General features: G+C 35.9%; 4 protein-coding genes across 4 annotated transcripts; 2 read left to right on the top strand and 2 right to left on the bottom strand.

Moving 5' to 3' along the window:
• The first annotated feature begins 651 nt into the window (after positions 1-651).
• Positions 652-7892, top strand: LOC132189155 (phosphatidylinositol/phosphatidylcholine transfer protein SFH8-like). The gene is made up of 14 exons (XM_059603737.1): positions 652-1026; positions 1351-1651; positions 2469-2568; positions 2694-2960; positions 3077-3154; positions 3264-3365; positions 3478-3527; positions 3645-3744; positions 4483-4581; positions 4679-4792; positions 5868-6000; positions 6381-6781; positions 7512-7586; positions 7683-7892. The coding sequence occupies exons 1-14, from the start codon at positions 993-995 to the stop codon at positions 7698-7700; spliced, it is 1872 nt and encodes a 623-aa protein (XP_059459720.1). The 5' UTR covers positions 652-992; the 3' UTR covers positions 7701-7892.
• A 1008-nt stretch (positions 7893-8900) lies between these two features.
• On the top strand, positions 8901-13900 carry LOC132189920 (putative bifunctional dihydrofolate reductase-thymidylate synthase). The gene is made up of 12 exons (XM_059604761.1): positions 8901-8989; positions 9400-9485; positions 9801-10348; positions 10425-10803; positions 10930-10974; positions 11201-11266; positions 11955-12016; positions 12100-12174; positions 12257-12422; positions 12507-12630; positions 12799-12905; positions 13493-13900. The coding sequence occupies exons 2-12, from the start codon at positions 9441-9443 to the stop codon at positions 13601-13603; spliced, it is 1728 nt and encodes a 575-aa protein (XP_059460744.1). The 5' UTR covers positions 8901-8989; positions 9400-9440; the 3' UTR covers positions 13604-13900.
• Positions 13901-13984: 84 nt separating this feature from the next.
• Positions 13985-15733, bottom strand: LOC132189921 (AAA-ATPase At3g50940-like). Its single transcript, XM_059604762.1, has 2 exons — positions 15189-15733; positions 13985-15111 (listed from the first exon to the last, which is right to left on the bottom strand). Exons 1-2 carry the CDS (start codon positions 15719-15721, stop codon positions 14067-14069), a joined length of 1578 nt encoding a protein of 525 aa, XP_059460745.1. The 5' UTR covers positions 15722-15733; the 3' UTR covers positions 13985-14066.
• Positions 15734-19341: 3608 nt separating this feature from the next.
• LOC132189472 (heavy metal-associated isoprenylated plant protein 2-like) lies at positions 19342-20076 on the bottom strand. The gene is made up of 2 exons (XM_059604217.1): positions 19969-20076; positions 19342-19768 (listed from the first exon to the last, which is right to left on the bottom strand). Exons 1-2 carry the CDS (start codon positions 19975-19977, stop codon positions 19436-19438), a joined length of 342 nt encoding a protein of 113 aa, XP_059460200.1. The 5' UTR covers positions 19978-20076; the 3' UTR covers positions 19342-19435.
• Positions 20077-22396: the final 2320 nt, after the last annotated feature.

Below are 22396 nucleotides of genomic sequence, written 5' to 3'. Positions count from 1 at the left end.
CAAGAGAGCATCTAAAGTCTTCCAAATAATAATAATAAAAAAAAGAAAAGTGTCCACTCTCACAATCCTAGAGGGAGTTGAAATAGCAAGATGAATATATCAAAGCACTTCGTATTGTATTAGATAAAGAGTTCGAAATCTCATCTATGTAATGATGAAGAAGATAAAGTTTTCAATTGAGAATTCCAACTCAATATATTAAATTGACTTATATCCTTTAATGACGTAATTTTTATATGCATTTTTAAAATATATGCTCTATTAAATTTATTAAAAATGCATATAAAAATTATATGTTCTAACTTTTAAAGACTAATAAACTGAATTGAATGAAGTTATTCCAAATCCATTTTAGAGGAAAATCTTGTTGGAAGAGTAATTGGCACTAAGTGCATATTTGGAAAACGGTTTTAAAACGCGTAGTTTAAAAAAATAACAATTCTAAAATGCATAATAAAAAACACGGTTTTTAAAAATATAATTAAACATTTTATAAAATTACAGTTTAATAGTGCTACTGAAAAGAAAAATAACCGCCGCAGCGGACAAATTCCCGCCAAGCTTACTCCAGCAATTGAGCGGCACACAATGCTGCCACGTGGGCAACCTTCCCAACAAATCTTAAGGGCCCCAAATGAGAACCCGCTAGAGGAAGCCGCACATCTCTCTGTAGTAGTAGTATATACTACTCCAACGTCTGTTGGCGTCTCAGTTCCTTCTCTATTCGCTATCATTTGCTTCGGCGAATTTGTTACTTTTTTATTTGTGCCCTTCTCTTCTCTCCCTCTTTCGTCTTCGTTTCCTTTAGCTGATAATTTCGTTTAGATTGAAGACCTAAATTTTTTACTACGACATCCTCAGAGATCGGCATCGTATTTGATATTTTTCTCTCTGCACAACGACGATTCGGTTTGCTCTTGTGCCATAGAATTCTTGTTATTCATGCTCTGTTTTTAGCTTCGACTTCGATTCCTTGACCCGATAAGATCAACATGTCGGGTCCACTCGATCGCTTCGCAAGGCCTTGTGAGTAAATTTCCTTTCATTAATTCATGTTTTGATTTCAGCTAAATCTATTTGAATTGTTCATGTGCTTCTTCAAATCTTGAAGAGTTTTGTGTATATTTGTTCTGAATTTATTGTTATTTGTAGTCAGCTAGTTTTTTTGTGGCTCAGAAATTCAGAATAGTCAATATTTGTGTATTGAGTTGGAAAGCCCTAACAATTAGGGTTTTACTTTCGAAATTGGACTTTATTGTCCGCCATAAATGAATTTATATAAGAGATTCAAAGGCTAATATAAGAGGACCCGGTTAGAGAGTTAAGAGCCTTTCTTTTGATTTCCTTTAGGCTTTGAGGGGTTCTCTGCCCATGATGAGAGAAAAGAACGAAAATCGGATTTCGAAAACTCGGAGGATGACAAGCGGACGAGAATTGCGAGTCTAAAGAAGAAAGCAATCAATGCGTCTAGCAAATTCAGGCATTCTCTTAAGAAGAAGAGCCGGAAGAAGAGTTCCAGCCGGACTAACTCTGTCTCAATTGAAGATGTTCGGAATGTCGAGGAGCTGCAGGCCGTGGATGAATTTCGACAGTCACTTATCTTGGACAACTTGCTTCCTACGAGACACGATGATTACCACATGTTGTTGAGGTGATCTCCCTTCTTTTTTTTTTCTTTTTTTTTTTTCCGTATGAATTCTGCAATTTATCATTTAGATAGACGTAGGCTTTCATAGTATTTGTATTAGCTTCAAATTTTTGTAAGAACTGCACTATTTGAAAATCTTACTTGATCCTGTGGAAATGTAAGTGGCATCGTGTGTGGGATTTCTTGGGGTCAATAATAGACTATGCCCTTGTTTAAGCTTGTCAGATAGGTGATCTATGAAGTCTTGCCACTTGATTTGTTACCAAAACGTAATAATAATAAGATCTTTATTTGTAACATTTCTCAGTTAGGCTGTATTCCCTGGGTGTGACATTATCTAGCTGTGGCTTTCATCACTTCTGCTTCTCGTTGAAGCTCCTTAGTGCAAACTTCAACTACTATAAATTGGTGTTTAATCATGTCATGTCTCTCTCTCTGTGAATGACCACATATATTTATGTTAAAGACTCAATGGATGAGTCTTTTTTTGAAAGATGCTATGATGTTCATGTCGTAAACAATTACGTGTAACTGCATACGTGACTTCAACTAGTATGTATTGGTGTTATCTATCCAAAAAAAGAAAATAAAAAAGACTGCTATGCATTAGTTTTTTAATCAGTGACTGTCTTTTTCCTTTTGAATTCCATATGTTTTTATATATCAGATCAAGTTCAGTATTTTTCTTGATGATGTTCATGTGCATATCAGTGTTGTTATTAGTTTATATATTTTTTCGTCACATGAAAGATAAGATATAGCAGGTTCAGATTATACTCTACATGTGTACAGTATTGATTGTCGAGCTTTGTTGTTTCAGATTCTTGAAAGCAAGGAAGTTTGACGTTGAGAAAGCAAAACATATGTGGGCCAACATGATTCAATGGAGGAAAGAATTTGGTACAGACACAATTTTGGAGGTAAATGCTTTTCATGCATTTCGAGGCAATTATCCTGTTCCTCTCTGTGGGTTTTGTGGTAAATACTGAAATATTGCTGCTTTTATAATCTGACATGACATGATGCTTTCTTTATTTATTTTCAGGATTTTGAGTTTACTGAGTTGAATGAAGTTCTACGATACTACCCTCAGGGTTATCATGGTGTAGATAAAGAGGGAAGACCTGTATACATTGAGAGACTGGGAAAAATTGATCCGAACAAACTTATGCAAGTGACTACTTTGGAGCGATATGTTCGATATCACGTTAAGGGGTTTGAACAGTGTTTTGCAATTAAGTTTCCAGCTTGCTCTATTGCTGCAAAGAGACACATAGATTCAAGTACAACAATTTTAGATGTTCAAGGCGTGGTATGTTTGTTACTTTATTTTGATATCTAAAGTTTCCCTGGCACCATATTTAGTTTTGCATTGTATGATTATATTGATCGTCCTGTGTTTCTTGTTTGAACTTAATTTCACTTCAGGGTTTTAAAAATCTAACCAAGACTGCACGAGAACTCATCACGCGGCTACAGAAGATTGATAATGATAACTACCCTGAAGTATGTGGTTTCCTTTTTAATACCCTTAAATTAGTTTCCGATATTTATGGGATCTGAATTATATTACATTCACACCTTTTCTTCGAACATGTAAACCACATCTCTGCAGACACTTTGTCGAATGTTTATAATTAATGCTGGCCCTGGATTTAAGATGCTCTGGAACACGGTGAAAACTTTTCTTGATCCCAGAACAACTTCAAAGATTCATGTACGTTCAAGGATTAATAAAGTTGTGAATTTTTATATCCGTTAAAGCATTTACTTTTACAGTTAAGCAGAAATTATCTACAGGATTACCTGAGATTGGAATTTTGTCTCAGGTTCTTGGGAACAAGTATCACAGCAAATTACTTGAAATAATTGATGCAAGGTAATTTTGGCTTTCTGGTACTGGATATCCTGGCCTTTTTTTTTTTTTTTTTTTTTTTTTTTTTCAGGACAATTTTATTGACCATAATAAATGTTTTTATCTTGGGGAAATGTATAGTGAGTTGGCAGAATTTCTGGGCGGTAGCTGTACATGTGCTGATCAGGGAGGTTGCATGAGGTCAGATAAAGGACCGTGGAAAGATCTAAACGTATTAAAGGTTTTGTCCTCACCTTCTTATTGTTGGACTGTTCCCTTAAGAGCTTTTGTTTCATCATTTTTGCTAATTATCTCCTCGGCCAACTGTATTTCATATATGGCTGTTCTGTTATTAGCTTTTGTTTCACTAATTTTTCTAAGGAGAACTTCACAAAACTCTCATGATCGTCCACGAGTTTTGAAATTACTCTCATAAAGTTCAAAAACTCTCAATTTAGGGTATCAAACTTTCAATTTTTTGCTATGTCTCCTATCCGTTAGGATTTTACGTTAAATATTGTCAAAATTCCCAAAATACTTTTTTTTTTTAATTTTTTTTTATTTTTTATATAAAATAAATAAATGCAAAGACCTAGGCGTAAGTATTTTTTCAAATTCCGTTCAATCCTCACCAATGCCTAAATCTTTGCAATTTTTTATTTTATTTTTTATAATAAAAAAAATAGAGGTATTTTGGCAATTTTGAGAGGATTTAACGGAAATTTTTGACATAGCAAAAAAAAAATGGAAGTTTGATACACTAAATTGAGAGTTTTTGAACTTTGGGGGGTAATTGCAAAAGTGATGGAAGTTTAAGGGGGTTAAGTGAACTTTCTATTTATCTAATTATTTTCTTGGCAATTGTACTTCATATATAGTTATAAAAAGTTCAGGGAGGTTAAGTGGAGTTTCTCCTTATCTAATAATCTCCTTGGCAACTGTACTTCATATATGGCTAAAAAAAAATGAAATTGTGTAGATGGTTCTTAGTGGTGAAGCACAATGTTCTAGACAAATAGTGACAGTTTCAAACAATGAGGGGAGCGTAATTGCATGTGAGAAGCCGCAATATCCAATGGTATGGTCTGTGCCATGGAAGCTGAGTTTTGTATTTACAATAAGAGTTCCATCTCACTGTCTTTCTAATGCTTTTTTTTTTTTTTTAATTGTGTCAGATAAAAAGTAGTGACACATCTGCTGCTGAGTCAGGATCTGAAGTGGAAGAAATAACTTCTCCAAAAGCAAATAGGATCTATTCACAACCTAGCTTGACTCCCGTCCATGAAGAAGTAAGCTTTTGTTTGATAATCCTGTGTTATTTGGGAATGATTGGTAGGATACACATCCTGATCGATTTGGTATGGGATAAAAGCCTGACTTCTTTTTTTTGTTTTTTGTTTTTCTAGATGAATTAGTTTGATTGATTTATAACCGAGTCATCTATCAAACTTATCTTGCTTTACTTGCCACTGCATTTATGCCCTGTCTATTCAACTTTTCTCAATTATGTTAGATGGCGCTCAAATTAATAAAAAAAAAAAATGGCTTCTAGCAATTATGGCTCAGATGGTGAACTTGGTTATCTTTTGCTTTAGGTGAGAAGAGCCTAATCATCAATTTAACAAGGAATTCCTATTTTCAGATATTAACATGGTCATAGTTAGAGCACTACATAGATTTTTAGAGGTATTCGTATTTTGCCATGCTGTGGATGATTTTTGGACGACTGGATCTAAAAATTTCTGCTGACTTTATCTGGAGATCTTTGCCTCTTTAGGCAATCCTGTTGTAAAATCATATGTATCATCAAAGTCAGATACTTAGGTAGTAAGTTACTCATTTTTTATTGGGTCCTGATCTTTGATTGTATCTGCTTAAAATAATAGTGTTTTCAATATATTCTTTAAATTAGAGTTACGTATGTACATATGGTTATATATTTGTGGATAACATTAAGGAATCTCTCAAAATAAATTGGAGAAATGTGCATAGTCAAAGTCATTCAATGTATGACTGCTGATTTTTTTTGTTCTTTCAATTTACCTGCTTTATGGTGTGTCCATGATAGCTAACACTTAAGACTCGATGATTATAAGATTGATGTGCATAAGTCTGTAAAGATATCATTGAATTGAATTAAGAGGCTGATACATCTCAGATTTTCAGAAACTGATGACAGGATGGCATGCAAGTATAGTTATGGGTGCTTTAGTTTTTTCAATCGAAAACTTCATTGCTAAAGTAAAATTACAAAATCCACACTTTAATGTCACATGACATCTTTTATGAGGGAAATTCCTTTAATTGTTAGTCTTAGGTCATCAAACTTCAGCTCATAGTTGATATGCTTTGATGTTTATTTAGGCTAGGGTCGCTGGCAAAGGGAGCAGTGCTGGTGGCGTCTTGGAGTATGATGAATACGTCCCCATGATTGACAAGGCTGTGGATGTGGGATGGAAGCAACCGGTATTGCCTCAAAAGCCACATGCTTCCAGAGGTTAGATAGTTTAATCGCTCCCTTATTGAACTTTTTATTGTATAGCATGGTCTTCACATGCTATCATTGCTAATTCCACATCTGTTGCAACAGTACTCTTTTGCATTAATCATGCTACTATAAAATCTTATAGACAGACAAGGAACTCTTTTCTTTGCCTATTGACGCCTCCAAATGCGAAGGATGTCAGATGTCTAGATGATTTAGATACGTAGTTTCATACATGCTTAAGGGTTTGATTTCCTTAGTTTTTATTTTCTTATACATAAAGAACATTATTGATTCAAGCAGGTGTGGACGTTGCGTACATTGCAGTGAAAAATGTTTGTAATCAAGTTCAAAAAAGAGAAGTTTCTGATACCTATTGAAACCAATTTCAGGGACACCGCCTCTACCAAGCATGGAAAAAACTCCAGAAGGAATTTTTACTCAAATCTGGGCTGCGCTGATGGCCTTCTTCATTACCCTCATTACTCTAGTACGTTCAGTGGCGTTCCAGGTGACTAAGAAACTTCGTGACACCCTGCCTGATTCTAACTGCAACATTTCCAACCTGACTGTTGAATCACCTGAGGAGGAATTCCGTCCTCCTTCTCCTGCTCCGAGGTTTACAGATGCAGACCTCCTCTCATCTGCTTTGAAAAGGCTGGGTGAGCTTGAGGAGAAAGTAGACATGCTACTGGCAAAGCCATTTGAGATGCCTTACGAGAAAGAGGAGTTGCTGAATGCTGCTGTTTGTCGTGTGGATGCATTGGAAGCAGAGCTAATTGCGACAAAAAAGGTAACTATATCATCTCTTGTTTGGTACTCTCAAGGCAACCTAGCGAGGTCTATGATTTGGCGTTTTCCTGTCTTTACTGTAAAAAACAACTAGCAATGTACAAAATCTTCATAAGTTGACTTGATATGGAGCTACAACTTGCTTCACTTAAGAGTAATTAAGTTGGCTAGTATATGGATGACTAGTGTAATATGCTTGTTACATCATTTACTTTGAAAATGCTGCACTGTGATCTCATGCAGGTGCTCCATAAGTTAAAGTACGGTATCAGTTGCCATTACCCCGAGTTTGTATATCAGTCCCCACTGATCCCCAGGCCTATGTATCTCTGAATATGGGTCTGAGTAAATTAGTTTGGATTGAAATTTTCTTTTCCTGTAACGATTGCTTATGCCGATATGTACTTTCACATGGCAGACTGCCAGTTGGGTTAACCAGTTAGAACCTTTTTTAGAGCTTTCTATGTATTGACAGTTGCACAACATTCTTGGATCTTCCAGCCAATTTTTAGCACGTTCTTGCAAATGGCTTATAAAGTTGAAAATATTTTGCATTAGCCTACGTTATCAGCGAGTACATTTCAATCTTTTGATCTGTCTATGTCGTTGACTAGCTGGCAAAATACTCCTCGCATGCATGATTCATTTTTGCTCTCATTACGTGCATTTTTCAGTTGCTGATTTTTTATTTTTTTGTTTGTTTGTGATCTTGTATGGTTCTTCCTGAGCAGGCTTTGCATGAGGCTTTAATGAGGCAGGAAGAACTTTTGGCGTACATAGACAGACAGGAAGAAGCCAAGTTAAGGGTAAGTTGAAGATTTTGTTTCTCCATCTACTATACAAAATTTTGTCCCGCACCTCTTCTACTAACTGAAGATTGTGTTTATATGTGTGTCCCTCAGAGAAGGTTTTGCTGGTGAAAAAGAGACTCCTGTACAGGAGGAATTGTGTGGTGGTATGTTTGCACTACAGTCATATATGCTTGTATATTTTTGCGAGAGTTGGTCTTGCAGATAGATTTTTACGTGAATAAACATATAATGTAATTAAAACAAGCTATTCAGTATTCTTTTTGAGTTTTATTATGCTTATGATCAAGTTACGTTCTCCTCTCTCTCATTCGCTCTGTGCGTGCGTGTATGTGTTAAGCAGTCATTTTTTACGGGAGGTGCACCCACCTTATGTTGGATGGGGACAATTGTCCCCTTTGACTTGGGGCGGGGGGCGACGAGAGTGGGTTTTGGCTTTAAATTGAAGTGATTACGTGGTAACAGAGCGCACATAGAAGTGGTTTGAATGAAGCCGTTACAATTACCTTTCATTCAGTGAAATCTTCCATCTATAATGACGCATGAAGATTCAAGATTCAAATGAACCCTTGAGCAGAGGAATGATATGCATAAGCCCAGAACCACCAAAAGTGAGTGCGAGCAAATTTTTACGCATAGTCTAAACTTTTAAGGGTTGGTTTAATTTTTCCTGAGATGCATGATATTTCTTAATGGAGTCGAATCGACTCTCCTTCAGCAACTCCGTAAGGTTGTGCGTGCATAAGAATTGGCTGCAATTCCAACTTTTACAAAGACGGGAAGTGCAAGCCCATTTGCCTCAACAACTTAGAGTATAGGGCTTTAGGGCAAATGAACTCTGCACCTATCTTCTTTTTGGGAGCTGTTCAAATTGAATTCGATTAGTATGTTGAGGATAATGCCCAAGATTTTTCACGTGTTTAAATAGCACTAAAAACCTGGTTAATATATATTTTTTTAACAAAAAACAGTGAATTCGGTCAGCAAGTCGTAGCTAATTCTCATCCGTAATAAGGCTTTCCTGAAGATAATGCCCAAGGGAATTCTTTTTTTTTTTTTTTTTTTGGAAGTACGTGAAGGCTAGTACCTGTATACCTGATCTTAAAACATTTCGACCTACGTGAAAACGGGTCGGGCGCAGAAAGCATCATGGGCTTATTTCATTCGACCTGTCCTTTTTTTATTTGGGCTGGGCTGGTCCGAAAGGCGGCCCGTCAGGCTTCTCATGGGGCATGGGCACATGGATATTCACGTAAAAAAAAAAAAAAAAAAAAAAAAAATTCCGTGCGCGCTGCACATTAGTCATTACCCTCGGCTCCCTCTGCATTTTGAAAATAACCGAAGCAAGTTCCCTCTCCACATTATCGTGATATTGAAATCAATCAATCATCGCACACCAGGTAAGAAAATTTCCCATCTTTCGTCAATTTTCGCTTTTGTGTTTGAGGTCTGTAGCTTAACCTGCCTTTATCTTAATCTAGGCATTGCTTGACCTTCTGATGAGAAGCAATAAGCATGCCAATATGGTTATTATAGATGTTTAATTTTTACAAATCTAAGCAAAAGTGGCCGAACGAGTCTTTTCTTTTTCTGTATTATGGATATTCTGTCGTAAACAAGCTACAATGGCGCTATATCTGTTAGAATTTCTCCTCATTGTATTTCTTGGCCAATTTTGCTTCGAATATGGTGATGAGCTCATAGCTGTACACGATATTAGGTTTTCATATTATGTTTAAGTTCTGGTGGTTGTTTCTTTCCGAATGCTGTTGGAATATAGAGTTACAGGAATAGGCTTTTCTCTTTCCAGGCACAGATGAGTTAATCCGGTTAACTTCGGCAGATGTCTAGATGCTGATGCAATATTATGCTGTGAGGAACATATCTTTTTCCAAGGTGCCGTTCTGTGCACTTATGTTTTCTGGGACTATCTAAGACGAGAGCTGTTATTTCAATTTGCAACAAAGGATAAACCGTGGATTTCAATTTTTATTGGAAATAACATTTCTTAATTTAACTTTCTCCCTAGCTTGCCGGTTGCCCCAAAATTCTTTTTCCCTTGTTCCATACCTAATACTAAGTTACTAACAGGCTCTTGTTCTTTTATCTCCCTTTCTGATTTCAGCTTGTGATGTATTTGAGCTTCATTATAAACTTACGATTGTTTTATTTAAGTTATGTGGTTACCATTTTTATACTCATTGCTAACAGGTTCTACTGAGTTCCTTAAATAGTTGCTCCCTTAATCTCGCTTCTGTGTCTGCATCCTCACTCTTATCTGGAGTCTTGAGTGTGACTGAGAAGTACAGATATTACCCAAGATTTTCTGTCATGGCTAGTGGGATTCCAACGAGTTTTTCTAACAGTGATGTGGATGTGGATGCTGGTCCTCGGAGGACTTTCCAAGTTGTGGTGGCTGCTACTCATGAAATGGGTATTGGGAAGGATGGAAAGTTACCATGGAAGTTGCCTTCTGACCTCAAATTTTTCAAGGAGCTCACGATGACTACTTCAGATCCTGGGAAAAAGAATGCAGTAGTAATGGGTAGGAAGACATGGGAAAGTATCCCCCTTGAGTATCGTCCTTTACCCGTTCGCCTGAATGTTGTGCTGACTCGTTCTGGGAGTTTTGATATTGCAACTGCTGAAAATGTTGTAATATGTGGAAGCATTCCTTCAGCTTTAAAATTATTGGCAGAATCTCCTTATTCTTCGTCAATAGAGAAAGTATTTGTTATTGGAGGTGGCCAGATACTTAGGTAACTTGTTGCTCTATGTATAAATCACAAAACTGTAACTTACTGATAAGATAGATATTGATGGTTTTTGGTGCAGGGAAGCACTCAACGCTCCACAGTGTGCTGCCATCCACATTACTGAAATTGAGACAAGCATTGAATGCGACACTTTCATTCCCACAATCAATTTCTCCGTCTTTCAGCCATGGTACTCATCCCCCCCTTTTGTGGAAAATAATATTCGATATTCTTTTGTGAGTTATGTTCGTGTAAGAAGTTCCACAGTTGAAGCCCATGCTTCAAGAAATGAATGTTCAAATAAGTTTGAGGTGGAAAGATTTACCTTCCTGCCAAAGATGATCTTTGAGAGACATGATGAGTATATGTATCTTAAACTGGTTCAAGAAATTATCTCAAGTGGCACTCAGAAAGATGACAGGACAGGGACCGGAACTTTATCAAAATTTGGTTGCCAGGTAGTATGAAACTTAGATTACCTACATATCTTTGTGTTTTCATTCTGATTGTACTCATTTTATTCATACTTCAACATTGGCTTACGAATAAGCATTTCCACTATCTAATACGTGTACCCTTCACAGATGCGGTTCAATCTCCGCAGATCTTTTCCACTTCTTACAACTAAGGTACGAATTCTCTTCTGAATTGCTTCTCAATTTTAGATGTGTTCTATTTTTGTTTGGTAACGAGTTATCTTTTCTGCAACTTCTGATCATGTTTTGGCATTTTGGAGAAGCATACCTGTCATCAAATCCCTTTAGGTCGTTAAAAATTTCTAGCCCTTTCTAAAAAATTTGTCATCTATGTTTTTTAGTGCTGGTACTTATGGTTTTTTGTTTTCTGAGTTGCTAGAGAGTATTTTGGCGAGGTGTTGTTGAAGAACTGTTGTGGTTTATCAGTGGTTCAACAAATGCAAAGGTAATTGTTCAATCGTAGTAGAAACTTTGGTCTGCTTCTTCTTCCTGTTCTTTTTTCGATCACACACCTGAAACAATGCAAATGAGCTAACATCTGCTTCGTGTAAAAGGAAAATGGAAAAGGCTAATATTTTTTACTGTTGGAATATTCTTACAACTGCTTATCTTTTCTAGTACTATTTGTTTAATGTTGATTCTAAATCTATATCTAGATTTTCTCAGATCTAGTTATTTGTAGCATCTGATTTATGGTATTCTTCAATCTTTCAGAACATGCATTTTTTTTCTAAAGGAATTTTTTTTTTTTGGTCAAAATGGTTAAATAATGTAATTCTATTGTCTTTCAAACCTTTTATATCTATCTGACGTGTAATCTTAGGTATTGGGTTTATACATTGATTTGTGTCTGTCTCAATAAAGACATATGCTTAAAGTAGTAATGGCAGTCCTTTTGTGGAAGTTTATATACATTCAAAAGTTCCCTATGTAACTGAGTTTGGGTCATGATGCTGGTTTTATGCATTATGTGGATGTTGGTCTACTGACAGTGCATATTTCATTCTCTTTTTAATTTGTTGTACTATTTTTGTTTGTAGAAAGACTTAAGTGCTGAAGATGCTAAATCTTTTGTGAATTTATAATATATTGAAGGTCGAAATGGGTTTTAAGAAAGATGTTATTGCCAATAGGTTCTACAGGAGAAAGACATACATATATGGGATGGAAATGCATCCAGAGACTACCTTGACAGGCAATTACTGGCTATAAGAATCTGGTTTTCCATAGAATTACTCTGCATATGCAAATCTAACTAGTATATATCTATTTCTTTAGTATTGGTTTGTCAGATAGGAAAGAGGGTGATTTGGGACCCATATATGGCTTCCAGTGGAGACACTTTGGCGCTAGGTCAGTGGCTAGCATTTACCTAAAGAAATTGTAACTTTTGTTTCAACCTTTAGTCATCCTTTCATAATGTACCATTTTGCAGATATACCAACATGCATGCTGACTACACGGGCCAAGGATTTGATCAGTTGTCTGATGTTATTGACAAGATTAAGAATAGACCAGATGACAGGCGGATTATCCTCTCAGCATGGAATCCATCAGATCTTAAGTTGATGGCACTTCCCCCTTGTCACATGTTCGCCCAGGTGACCTGTTATTTTTCTTTAATTTTCATTTTTTTGTTGTTTTATTATGATAATCTTCAATTTTAATGTTTGTCTTTCTTGCAGTTTTACGTAGCCAATGGGGAGCTATCCTGCCAAATGTATCAGCGGTCTGCTGATATGGGTCTTGGGGTTCCATTTAACATTGCATCTTATGCTTTATTGACATGTATGATCGCTCATGTTTGTGGTAGGCATTCATTTCAGTATCAGAAATGTGAAAGTTTTGATAGAACTAACAATTTTATTGTCGTAATTTTCTTAGTTGTATGTCTCATTTTCTCATTGCCATTGATCACCTTATTTGTGGAACCTTGTTTAGATTTTTTTTCTTTACAATGTTAATTTGCCATTACAGGCCTCACTCCTGGTGATTTCATCCACGTAATTGGGGATGCTCACGTTTATAACACTCATATCAAGCCTCTGCAGGAGCAGCTTCAAAAACTTCCCAAACCTTTTCCTGTGAGTAGAACAACATATAGAAAATTGCCGGTTGCATATGATGGATGTTTATGATGTTAGATTACCTAAGTACTCTTTTGGCATAAATATAGAATTATACTCTGTAATGTAGACAACCTTTAACAGAGCTTATCCAGTCCTTGGCTTGCCCTTTTTGTGATGCTCTCTTTTTCTGGTTATAAGCTCTTTTTGAATGCCATAGAAAGGAATACCTATCTTATCTTATTTTGTACATATGAAAAGATAGTTTAAACTTTTTTCTGGTTATAAAGTGGCCTTTCCTTTGTTGATCTCTCGAACTCTTTAAGGCTGGTCTGTGAGGTAGTGTTTTGCAAAAGGAGGGAGATTGTGCTAAGAACTCCCCGAATGTCTAGTGCCACATACTTTGAGGATTCTTTTCCCCTCCTTTTTGGCAAAGTATGCAAAATTTGAATGACATTTGGTGTGCGTCTAGACCAAAAACATGTGACACATGAAAAATATGCCACTGCGGGAGGATTTTTATCAATCTTCTCTTCTATACCTTTTTATCAACTTTTCTTGTTGCCTGTCTTTGACAAATGTGTTCTCTTACCCATGCTATGCAGATTTTGAAGATCAATCCAGACAAGAAGGATATAGATTCATTTGTGGCAGCTGACTTTAAACTTATAGGTTATGATCCACACCAGAAGATAGAAATGAAAATGGCAGTATAGAGCTTTCAAATGGTAGCACAATGGCATTTGGCTAGTTTTTTTTTCCCCTCTACGCCTATGCTAACTTGAGAGGTTCCTAGTTCCTACTATTGTATCAGTTAAATTGGCTGAATTAAATCCGTAACATGTGTCCATTTCATAACCTTCCTTTTTTTTTTTTTTTTTTTTTGGAAAACAAGTTTTATGCCTTTTTGGTGACAATTTGGTATAGTTTTGAGCTGGATATCTCGTAGACAAGGCATTGTCAATAGCAGTTACTTGTTTGCTTTTATAGGTATGCTCTCTATAACGAGAGTTGTTCATTTACAAACCGACATGTTGCAAGTAACAATTAAATTTAATTATAGTTGACGTAGATTGTCACATCAATTTATACCACTATAATATGAATATGACGCAAGCAAATGTAGCATGTGTATATAATGTCAAAACTTAGATAATAGAAATTCTTGATAATATGAATTCAACTCAAGTCATTAGTCCACGACGCCACCAGATTTTCTTCCTTCTTGCTTTGTAGGAACTTGATAAGCCCCTGTAGAGCAACTTCCACATTGTCGCTCTTCATCAACTCTCGTGCAATTTCAGCAGGCGTTGCCTCGGCCTTCTCCAAGGATTCTTCAATGTCTTCAAACGATGGGTGCTGCTGAATTTGCAAGTAATTAGATGCTAATGTCTTGAAGCCGCTGAACGAGCAATATGACATGTGGAGGTGCACATCCATACGCCCAGGCCTCAGTAGAGCTGGATCGAGACGATCTTTGTGGTTCGTCGTAAACACAATGATTCGCTCATCTCCACAGCTCGACCACAACCCATCAATGAAATTCAGCAGACCTGAGAGCGTAACCTTGTCATCCTCTACAGATTTGGCTTCATTAGCCAATTCCCGATTCTGCAACTCGGCTGAACAATCAATGTCCTCTATTACCAATATTGATCGACTCCCCGTGCCGATCAATAGCCGCCGTAGATCAGAATTGCACTGAACCTCCCTCAAATCCATGTCGTAGATGTCAAACTTGAGATAATTAGCCATGGCTGCAACTAAGCTTGACTTTCCAGTACCGGGCGGTCCATACAACAAATACCCACGTTTCCATGCTTTCCCTACTCTCCTATAATACTCCTTTCTTCCTGTAAACCTGTCAAGATCCTCGATCAGGGCCTTCTTTATTTCTGGGTCCATAGCCATTGTACCAAAAGTTGCCGGATGGTCAAGGTTGATGGAGCTCCAATAGTCGGTTCCATTGTAGTCAATGGTATGAAGCTTCACTGTCTTTCTTTCTTCTCTTATCGCTTTTGCTTGCTGTAGAATGTAGGGTAAGTAAGAGCTGAGCACTCTGTTTCTATGCTTCTTGTGAAAACTTAGCTCAAACCTTGCCTCAGATCTTGAAAATGCGTCTGATCGGTTGCTCTTTCTATCTGAAACCGGCTTGTCAATGGGTGAAGACACCAAAACCCACCTGAGTTTCATACCCTTATAGACATCCACCATTTCTTGGCCCCTTAATATAAATTAAATAATCAAATTAACCATTTTCCATTGGGATAAGTAATAATTTAAGCAGTGATTAATTAATACCTGTCAATTGTTACAGCTAGCTCCTTCTCTTTCTCTGGCTTATGGACCTTGATTCTTTGCGTCAATGGCGAAAGCTTTGCACCCAAATAAAGGTTGGCGGCCTCGAACATCTGGTTTGGGGTGAGCCCATCGGATTCGTCAATGACGACAGTGAGCTGGGAAGACAAACAGGTGGTGAGTTTGTGAAGGCGCGAGTGGAAGTAGCCTTGGAGAGTTTCGGGGACGAGATCGTATGCGATGTTTCGGAAGAGAACGGCTGAGGCGGTGAGCGTGGCGGCTACTGAGAGAATGGTTTTGGAGGAGGCTATGGTCTCCGGCGAGCACAACATTGAGATTTGGAAAGCCTTGAAGTTGTGGAGGATTTGATCGACCGGCGCCGGTTTGGAGGAGGCCATGGTCTCTAGTGAGCACAAACATTGGCTCCCTTGCCCTTGGCTAGTTGCGAGCGCTGTGACGGTTTTAGAGGGGTTTTGGCTTTGCTTTGCTTGGGCAGAACGAAACTGAGGGAATTCGAGGATGAGACTGACGAACATTATAGAAGTCTCTTTCTCGGTAAATTCTACGTACTCTCTCAAATTAATATTCTCCAAACTATCAAAATATTGATAAAGTCTCTTTCTTGGTAAAGTCTACGTACTCTCTCAAACTAATATTCTCCAAACTATCAAAATATTGTCAATATTTTTCTTAAGACTAACAAAATATAAAAATACCTCTATATATTTTTCAATAAAACATAAATACCCGTATAAATTCAAAAAAAAAATAATAATTTTTTTATTTTTTCAGAAACAAATTTTTTTTTTTTTAAAAAAAAAAAACGAATTTTTTTTAAAAGAATTTTTGTTAAAAAAAAAAAGGGAAATTTTTATTTAAAAAGAAAAAAAAAAGCATTTTTTTAGTTTTATTTTAGAAAACGAAAATTGTTAATTTTTTTAAAACGGAAAATTTTATTTAAAAAAATTTATATAACAAAACAAAATTTTTTTAATTTTAATAACCAAATAATCAAAATTTTTATTTTTTTCTTATAAAAAGGATTTTTTTTTTTAAAAAAAAATAAAAATAAATTTACTACCCTTTGGATTTATTTATTTATTTATTTTAGTTTTAGGTTTTTTCCTAAAAGTTTTAGTATTTTTTGTTTTTATTTTACTAAGGGTAGTGTTGTCATTGGGGAGAGCATTGACAATTTTTGATAGTTTGGGAGGGGACATGGTCTCAATTGAAAATTTAGATAAACATTGTCAATTGAGTGATAGTTTGAAAGGGGTATGTGAACCCTTTTTTTTTTCTTTTTTTTGGAAGTTCAAAGAATTAGGAACTAGAATCCTTCTCACTCTTCAGAAGCCCAAAATGCCCACCCATAACCCGGGCCAGGTGTCTCACTCTTTACTAAAATGGGCTTTCCTTTCCATTCAGAAGCCTATTTACTTCTTTACTGATATGTGGCAATCCAATAGCTGTTTTTACCTTTTGGGCCAAACCTTTAGAAAATTGAGTCAGATATGTGATAGTTAATACTAAAAACTAATATTTGCCATAAAATAAATATTATTTGTTTTAACATGTTCGCACAAAGGGAGGAAAATAAGGATTTGAATTAGTAACCTTCGGCTTCATGAGACATAGTTCCTAGCTGATTAAGCTACCCTAAAGAGGAAATAAAGAAAATCTTGATCCATGATAACTTAACCCTTTTTATTGAATTTTCTAACATGCTTGATACTTTCTTTAATAATACTTAAAATTAATTTTACCTTTTTAAATAAAAAAAATAAAACAAAATTATCCTTCATAAAGTTGCGGAATTGTTAAGGATTTTACAAAAAATGAAAAGTGAATCATTAAATTCGTTGACGTGATCAAACGAAAAGCAGGTATGTATAGATGTATAGCTGTTTAAAAGCGATGATGATAATCGAATGCGTGACCATCATTTTTGATTCACTGATAAGACGGACAACTCAAGTATTATATTACCCTTTTTATTAATATCTCAAATAAACAAATAGTGATTGGTCGGCGATCCGGAAATCTGTACACAACATAACCTCTAAGTTTTATTTTATTTCCAACCAAAAGAGAGACGAAAGGATCATGCACCACCCCACAACAGTTGTTGTTGGTTAAGATTGAGATAATGTCCCGTTTGTATTTGTGTATTATGGCATGTCATGTCCATGCAAACCCTACTGATAGGATGATGTCAAATAGGAGCGGAATAAAAAACTTTCATTCAGGAGGGGTCAAAGTATGAATGAAATGTCAAGTCTAATTTTAATAGAGGTCAAACCTAATTTTTAAGCCTATATATATAACTTTTTAAAAAAAAATTAAGAGAAAATTTAAAAACCTAGGGAGACTATGGCCTTAAGGGTGGCAATTCGTATTCGGGTTATATCGAGGCATCAGGCATGGGTATAAGATCATATAGGTCAACCTTAATCTGACCCATTTAATTAAACGGGTAAAACTTATTTACCTTAACCCACTACTTTCGTGTTAGATTTGCGAATCATATCAAAAATTGTCAGTTCTTCATGGCCCCAGCCTTTATGTAGTTCCTTCCCGGATGTTAGATGTCTCAACTATTCAATTATAATAGTTGTTATAATTATTGCTATATTTTTTATTATTAGTGTCGTTATTCATCAAGGATTTTTACGACGAGTATTAATTGGGGTATTATAATTTTTCACACATTGACTTGATATTTCATGTAACATTTATTATGTCAATCACTAAATAATTAAATTTGTACGTCAAATTTTGTTGCTTAATTTTTTTTACCCATGTTATACCACTTGGAATTCATCTAAATTGTTGTGTGAGTTTGTACTAATCCACAATTTTCTCTTCAATTATCTTAATTGTACTTATTACTTTCTTATCATCGTTTAATTCCAGGAGAATAGTAGCCGTGAAGGATTTGGATTAACAAAACACTTAAAATTTTTCTCGTGTGATTTGTTTTTTTTTTTTTTTTTTCCTTCCCCTTCCCCTGATCGATTAGAATGGGCAGTTGTTGGGGACATCACATCGGTCAGAAAAATTTCAGACGGGCTTGCAACGTAAGAAACTACAGTTACTCCTTCCAACTGGGAGTAATCCCCTGGTCACCAAACTCTTACTCAACCCCTCCAGTGAAGGCCAAATGAAAAAGATAACCACGGTACCATAACAGTTGGCTTTCAAAATAAATTTAATTAAAAAAAGACTCACACATTTTCCTTAAGTTCCATCATATATTAATTTGTGGCCGTGAAGTTTTTTTTGTTTTTTTTTTGTTTTTTGTTTTTTGTTTTTTTATTTATTATTATTATTATTATTATTATTTTAATTTATTTCCCCCGTTTCTACGACACTTAAAAGTCATGGCACCTCATCAATGACTAGCTCCCTTTCTTTTTCAATATATATATATTTTATTTTTCTGTTGCAATGTGCCTGTAAAGAGTGGCATTGGCGATAGAGCAGATAATTCACAGCTTCAGATCAATACGTTATACCTTTTAAATGATCCAAACAGTGCCAATAATGGTTTTTTTTTTTTAAAAAAAAACATTAATTGTAAGTAGTTTGTCCATTCCAACGGCTAATTTGAGCCAAAGAAGTGATTCGGTCGCTCCAATAACGCTTTTTTTTTTTTTTTAATAGTTTTTTTGGTAAATAAAATGTATTGCATCGGTCCGAATCTCAATGCATAATTCACACCAAATCATGCCTGCCTACTCACAACATTATTTAGAACTAGCAGCTTCTAGACAAGGTGAAACTTAACATTTGTACAGAAACATTACAGTGAAAGCGACCTTCCACTAATCATGTAGGACAAAAATGTTGAAAAGTCTGTTGTTTCATTTAAAATCTTAGGAGATATCATTAAATTCTCCTTATGCTTCTGGGCCCCTAGCAACAACAAGAGTCTGCTAAACTATTAGCAAGAGGCAGGAGGCAGGAGGCGTAATGCGGCCAAGTACACAGAAAATTTACATAAAAAATACCCAACTAAAAGGAGAAGAAGAAGAAAAAATGATGTCTTAGCAAACATATCATCATTTAATTCTTTTAAAGTAAATTGTGAAATTCTTATATGACATTACTCTTTGAAGAGTGAGAGTGAGAATGAGAATAAGTTCAAGCTAAGAGAAGGGTTTTTCATTATCAATGAAAGGAGACATTATTTTTGCCAAATTATAATACGTATGAAAATACATAAAACAGGACGTACAATCAATACTAAGTTACATAATGGAACAATAACTGTAATAATCTTCAGCAATCACATACCATACATCGCATCTTTGACATGCCTTTGGAACGTACATCGTATCCTTGACATCTTTCTTCTCATCCTTCTTCTCTTCTTTGGGAGGACCGACACTGACCACTGATGCAGATTTTCTGAATTTTCTGACCTTCTTGATGATTGTCACAGGATCAGCTTCCCCAATTACTGTCACCGTATTTTTTGAAGGGTCAAGGACAATGGAAGTTATCCCTTCTATTGTTGCAATTAACTTCATCACCTTCTGCCTGCACTTTGAACAGAGGAGTTCCACTGACACTACAGTTTTCTGCAACACACAAGAGTCAGACTGGTTAGTACGTACTTCAGAGCTCAGAGTCAAAGATGATAAATTCTATGCCGAGCCAAATGTGCTGAAAAAGGTACGGCAGTGTCAGTGAAAAGATAGAAGCCTCAGAAGAATGAGGTCAGGAAGTAATCACGCAGGCCAAAAGAACATCACATGCAGAAAATATATATAGATGGAACCTTTGACATAATTGGAAGACTAAGAGTAAAGGAGGACTGAAACAACCGACTGCAGAGAATATAGATGGATCAGAAGTTGCTATATAAATTACTCTCCTCTCTGTCTCATTTGACTATATGTTAATGGAGAGTGCTGGGTATACTTGTGTTCTTGGATATATGTGAGGTTAAACATTAAGTGTGGCAAAATTAGTTGGTGAATAGAAGTAAATGCCAGTCAGAAGTACTGTCGATTGGATCACCTACGCCATCCCATATGCATTTAATGAAAAAAGTCCTTTCAATTATAGAACACCAAATATACCCATAGCTCAACTCCTAGCTCAACTATATTATACTAGAAGCATAAAAATCACTAACAATTTCAGTTTGTGTATTAATTTCACACCCCTATAAGGCTATAAGTAAAAGCTATCTTTGGGCTGCTGAAGGAAAGAAATCCACTTATAACACAAAGAGTTCATAGATTATGTAGACAATAATCTGAGTTTATGTAGATAATATTATGGTTCTCTAGCCTAGGATGTTTTGCAAAAAAGTAATAATGCTGAAATGAAACATAGTTTCAAACAATGGGGCACAAGGGGCATTTAATGCCCTTCAGTTTCTCTATTCAGCTGAATGGGCACAACCTGGCCCACTTCTAAGACCTATTTATGACATTTTTTGCTCGGATTCAGAGCTTAACTCTATGTATTAAATATATCATGTTGTGTGTGTGTGTGTGTAAGAGAGAGAAAGAGAGAGAAAGACCTTTACACAGCTCAGAAAGTCGTTATTAAGAAAATGGATCAGCCATGCGCAGGCAACAAATTGAATCGGAAGATAATTCCTCTAAAACTGATTAAAATTCCAAAATGCTCAACCACAGCGTACTGATTCCTCATTATAATGTGTACTCTGTGAAAGGGGGCAGTTGAAAATGCAGTTGGAAACATGAGCTTTCCAAATCATACGAGACTTAGGATATTCTCTTGGTGATCTTACCGCTCGCATTATTTAACTCAAGCCGAACTGTTTATAAACACTGAAAATCCTTAAAGCTTAGTTTTTTTAAGAAACAATACCTCATCTTGCCTATAAAATTATTAGTAAGCCCAAGCCAGATTACATTCTTATGGGCAAGTGGGCAAGTGAGATTACATTCAAAAGCAACAAAATATATATAGTGGCAAGAACCTTCTAAAATTGAACCAACTTTAATAAATTTGAAACAAGTGACTAAACAAGCTGTTACAGGCTCATTAATATGTTATTATTATTAGAGATCTTCCACAGAAATCAAAGAAATGCCCTTAATATAAACAAATGTAACGAGATCATTTGACAGATATCAAAAACCACAAATAGCACACTTGCATAGTTGCATCAAAATACTTGACTTCAAGGGCATCTAAAACTTATAACCTAAAGCATCAACTAGTTTCGACAATTACGGCAACCTGCCGCTACACTGCCACCATAAGTGGCCAAAAGATCCAATAGAACTTGCATGTATGCCATCTCAGGCACATTCAGTGCTGAAACTAGGCCGAAAAAGGAGGTTGAGCACTTATACCAAGGGGATAGATTTCCAAATATATTACACTTGCATGGGCTATGGCAGATGAGACCAGACCATGATTACCGTCCACAAAATTAAGGTTTAATTAAAACCAAGAAGACAAGAAAGCGTGTGTACGTGGTGCTTAGTAAAATACTAGCAGTTGTAGGATCTGAGAACTTTTATATCAATATTATTATATTAAGATACCATTTGAATAAGCTAGCAGTTGCTCCTCCAAACCCATCTTAAACCTATCCATTTAGAAGGTAATCAATTTCGGTGTTTGCAGAGTTGTTCTCTCTTGTTAAATTATTTCACTTCAAAAGGGAGGTCCACATAAAACAAACAGTAAGTCAATCACCTCTAAGTTTCTACACACCATGGTTTATTCGAAATCCAGCTGTTTGCATTTATAGGACATGTGGGCATGGACGAAATGGCATTGAAGTAGTTGATATATCGCTTTCACCACCAAGTAGAACAACCAGTACTGCTCTGTCACTTTCTCCTCTTCTCTCATTGAACTCTAATCAAATATGACGAGAACCAAATTTAAAAAGTCCGATGAATAGGTCTCCATGTGAAACCATATAGCACCAGTATGTAAAAATTACAAAATGTAGGCATGCATGTAGATGCAATATGCAGAATCAATCTTTTGACTGCATTTGTCTCATTATTATTGAATTGGATAAATTCACATTCTTAACCAAATAAACTCATTCCTGAACCAAAGCCCAAGATGCAAAAGGGAAGGGGGAAGAGAAAGGACAAAAATTGCCACACGTAATTAGCTTAAATTACCAAGAAAACAATACAAACATAAAATATTTTATTTTATTAAGGCAATTCTAATTGCCTCAACAACAGGATGAAACCTTG

This window comes from Corylus avellana, chromosome ca8 (genome assembly GCF_901000735.1).
Source record: "Corylus avellana chromosome ca8, CavTom2PMs-1.0".
Classification (NCBI taxonomy): Eukaryota; Viridiplantae; Streptophyta; class Magnoliopsida; order Fagales; family Betulaceae; genus Corylus; species Corylus avellana.
Note: the sequence above shows the minus strand (reverse complement) of the source record. Positions and strands in the feature narration are given on the sequence as shown.

Bases quoted from the DNA above. Each gene is read 5' to 3' on its own strand.
- LOC132189155 (XM_059603737.1), top strand. From the start codon at position 993: ATGTCGGGTCCACTCGATCGCTTCGCAAGGCCTT. The intron at 2,961-3,076 runs GTATGTTTGTTA...ATTTCACTTCAG, and splicing joins TTTTAGATGTTCAAGGCGTG to GGTTTTAAAAATCTAACCAA. The intron at 6,001-6,380 runs GTTAGATAGTTT...AACCAATTTCAG, and splicing joins AAAGCCACATGCTTCCAGAG to GGACACCGCCTCTACCAAGC.
- LOC132189920 (XM_059604761.1), top strand. From the start codon at position 9,441: ATGCTGATGCAATATTATGCTGTGAGGAACATATCTTTTTCCAAG. The intron at 12,631-12,798 runs GTAGGCATTCAT...TTGCCATTACAG, and splicing joins TATGATCGCTCATGTTTGTG to GCCTCACTCCTGGTGATTTC. The intron at 12,906-13,492 runs GTGAGTAGAACA...CATGCTATGCAG, and splicing joins AACTTCCCAAACCTTTTCCT to ATTTTGAAGATCAATCCAGA.
- LOC132189921 (XM_059604762.1), bottom strand. From the start codon at position 15,721: ATGTTCGTCAGTCTCATCCTCGAATTCCCTCAGTTTCGTTCTGCCCAA. The intron at 15,112-15,188 runs GTATTAATTAAT...ATTTATATTAAG, and splicing joins CTAGCTGTAACAATTGACAG to GGGCCAAGAAATGGTGGATG.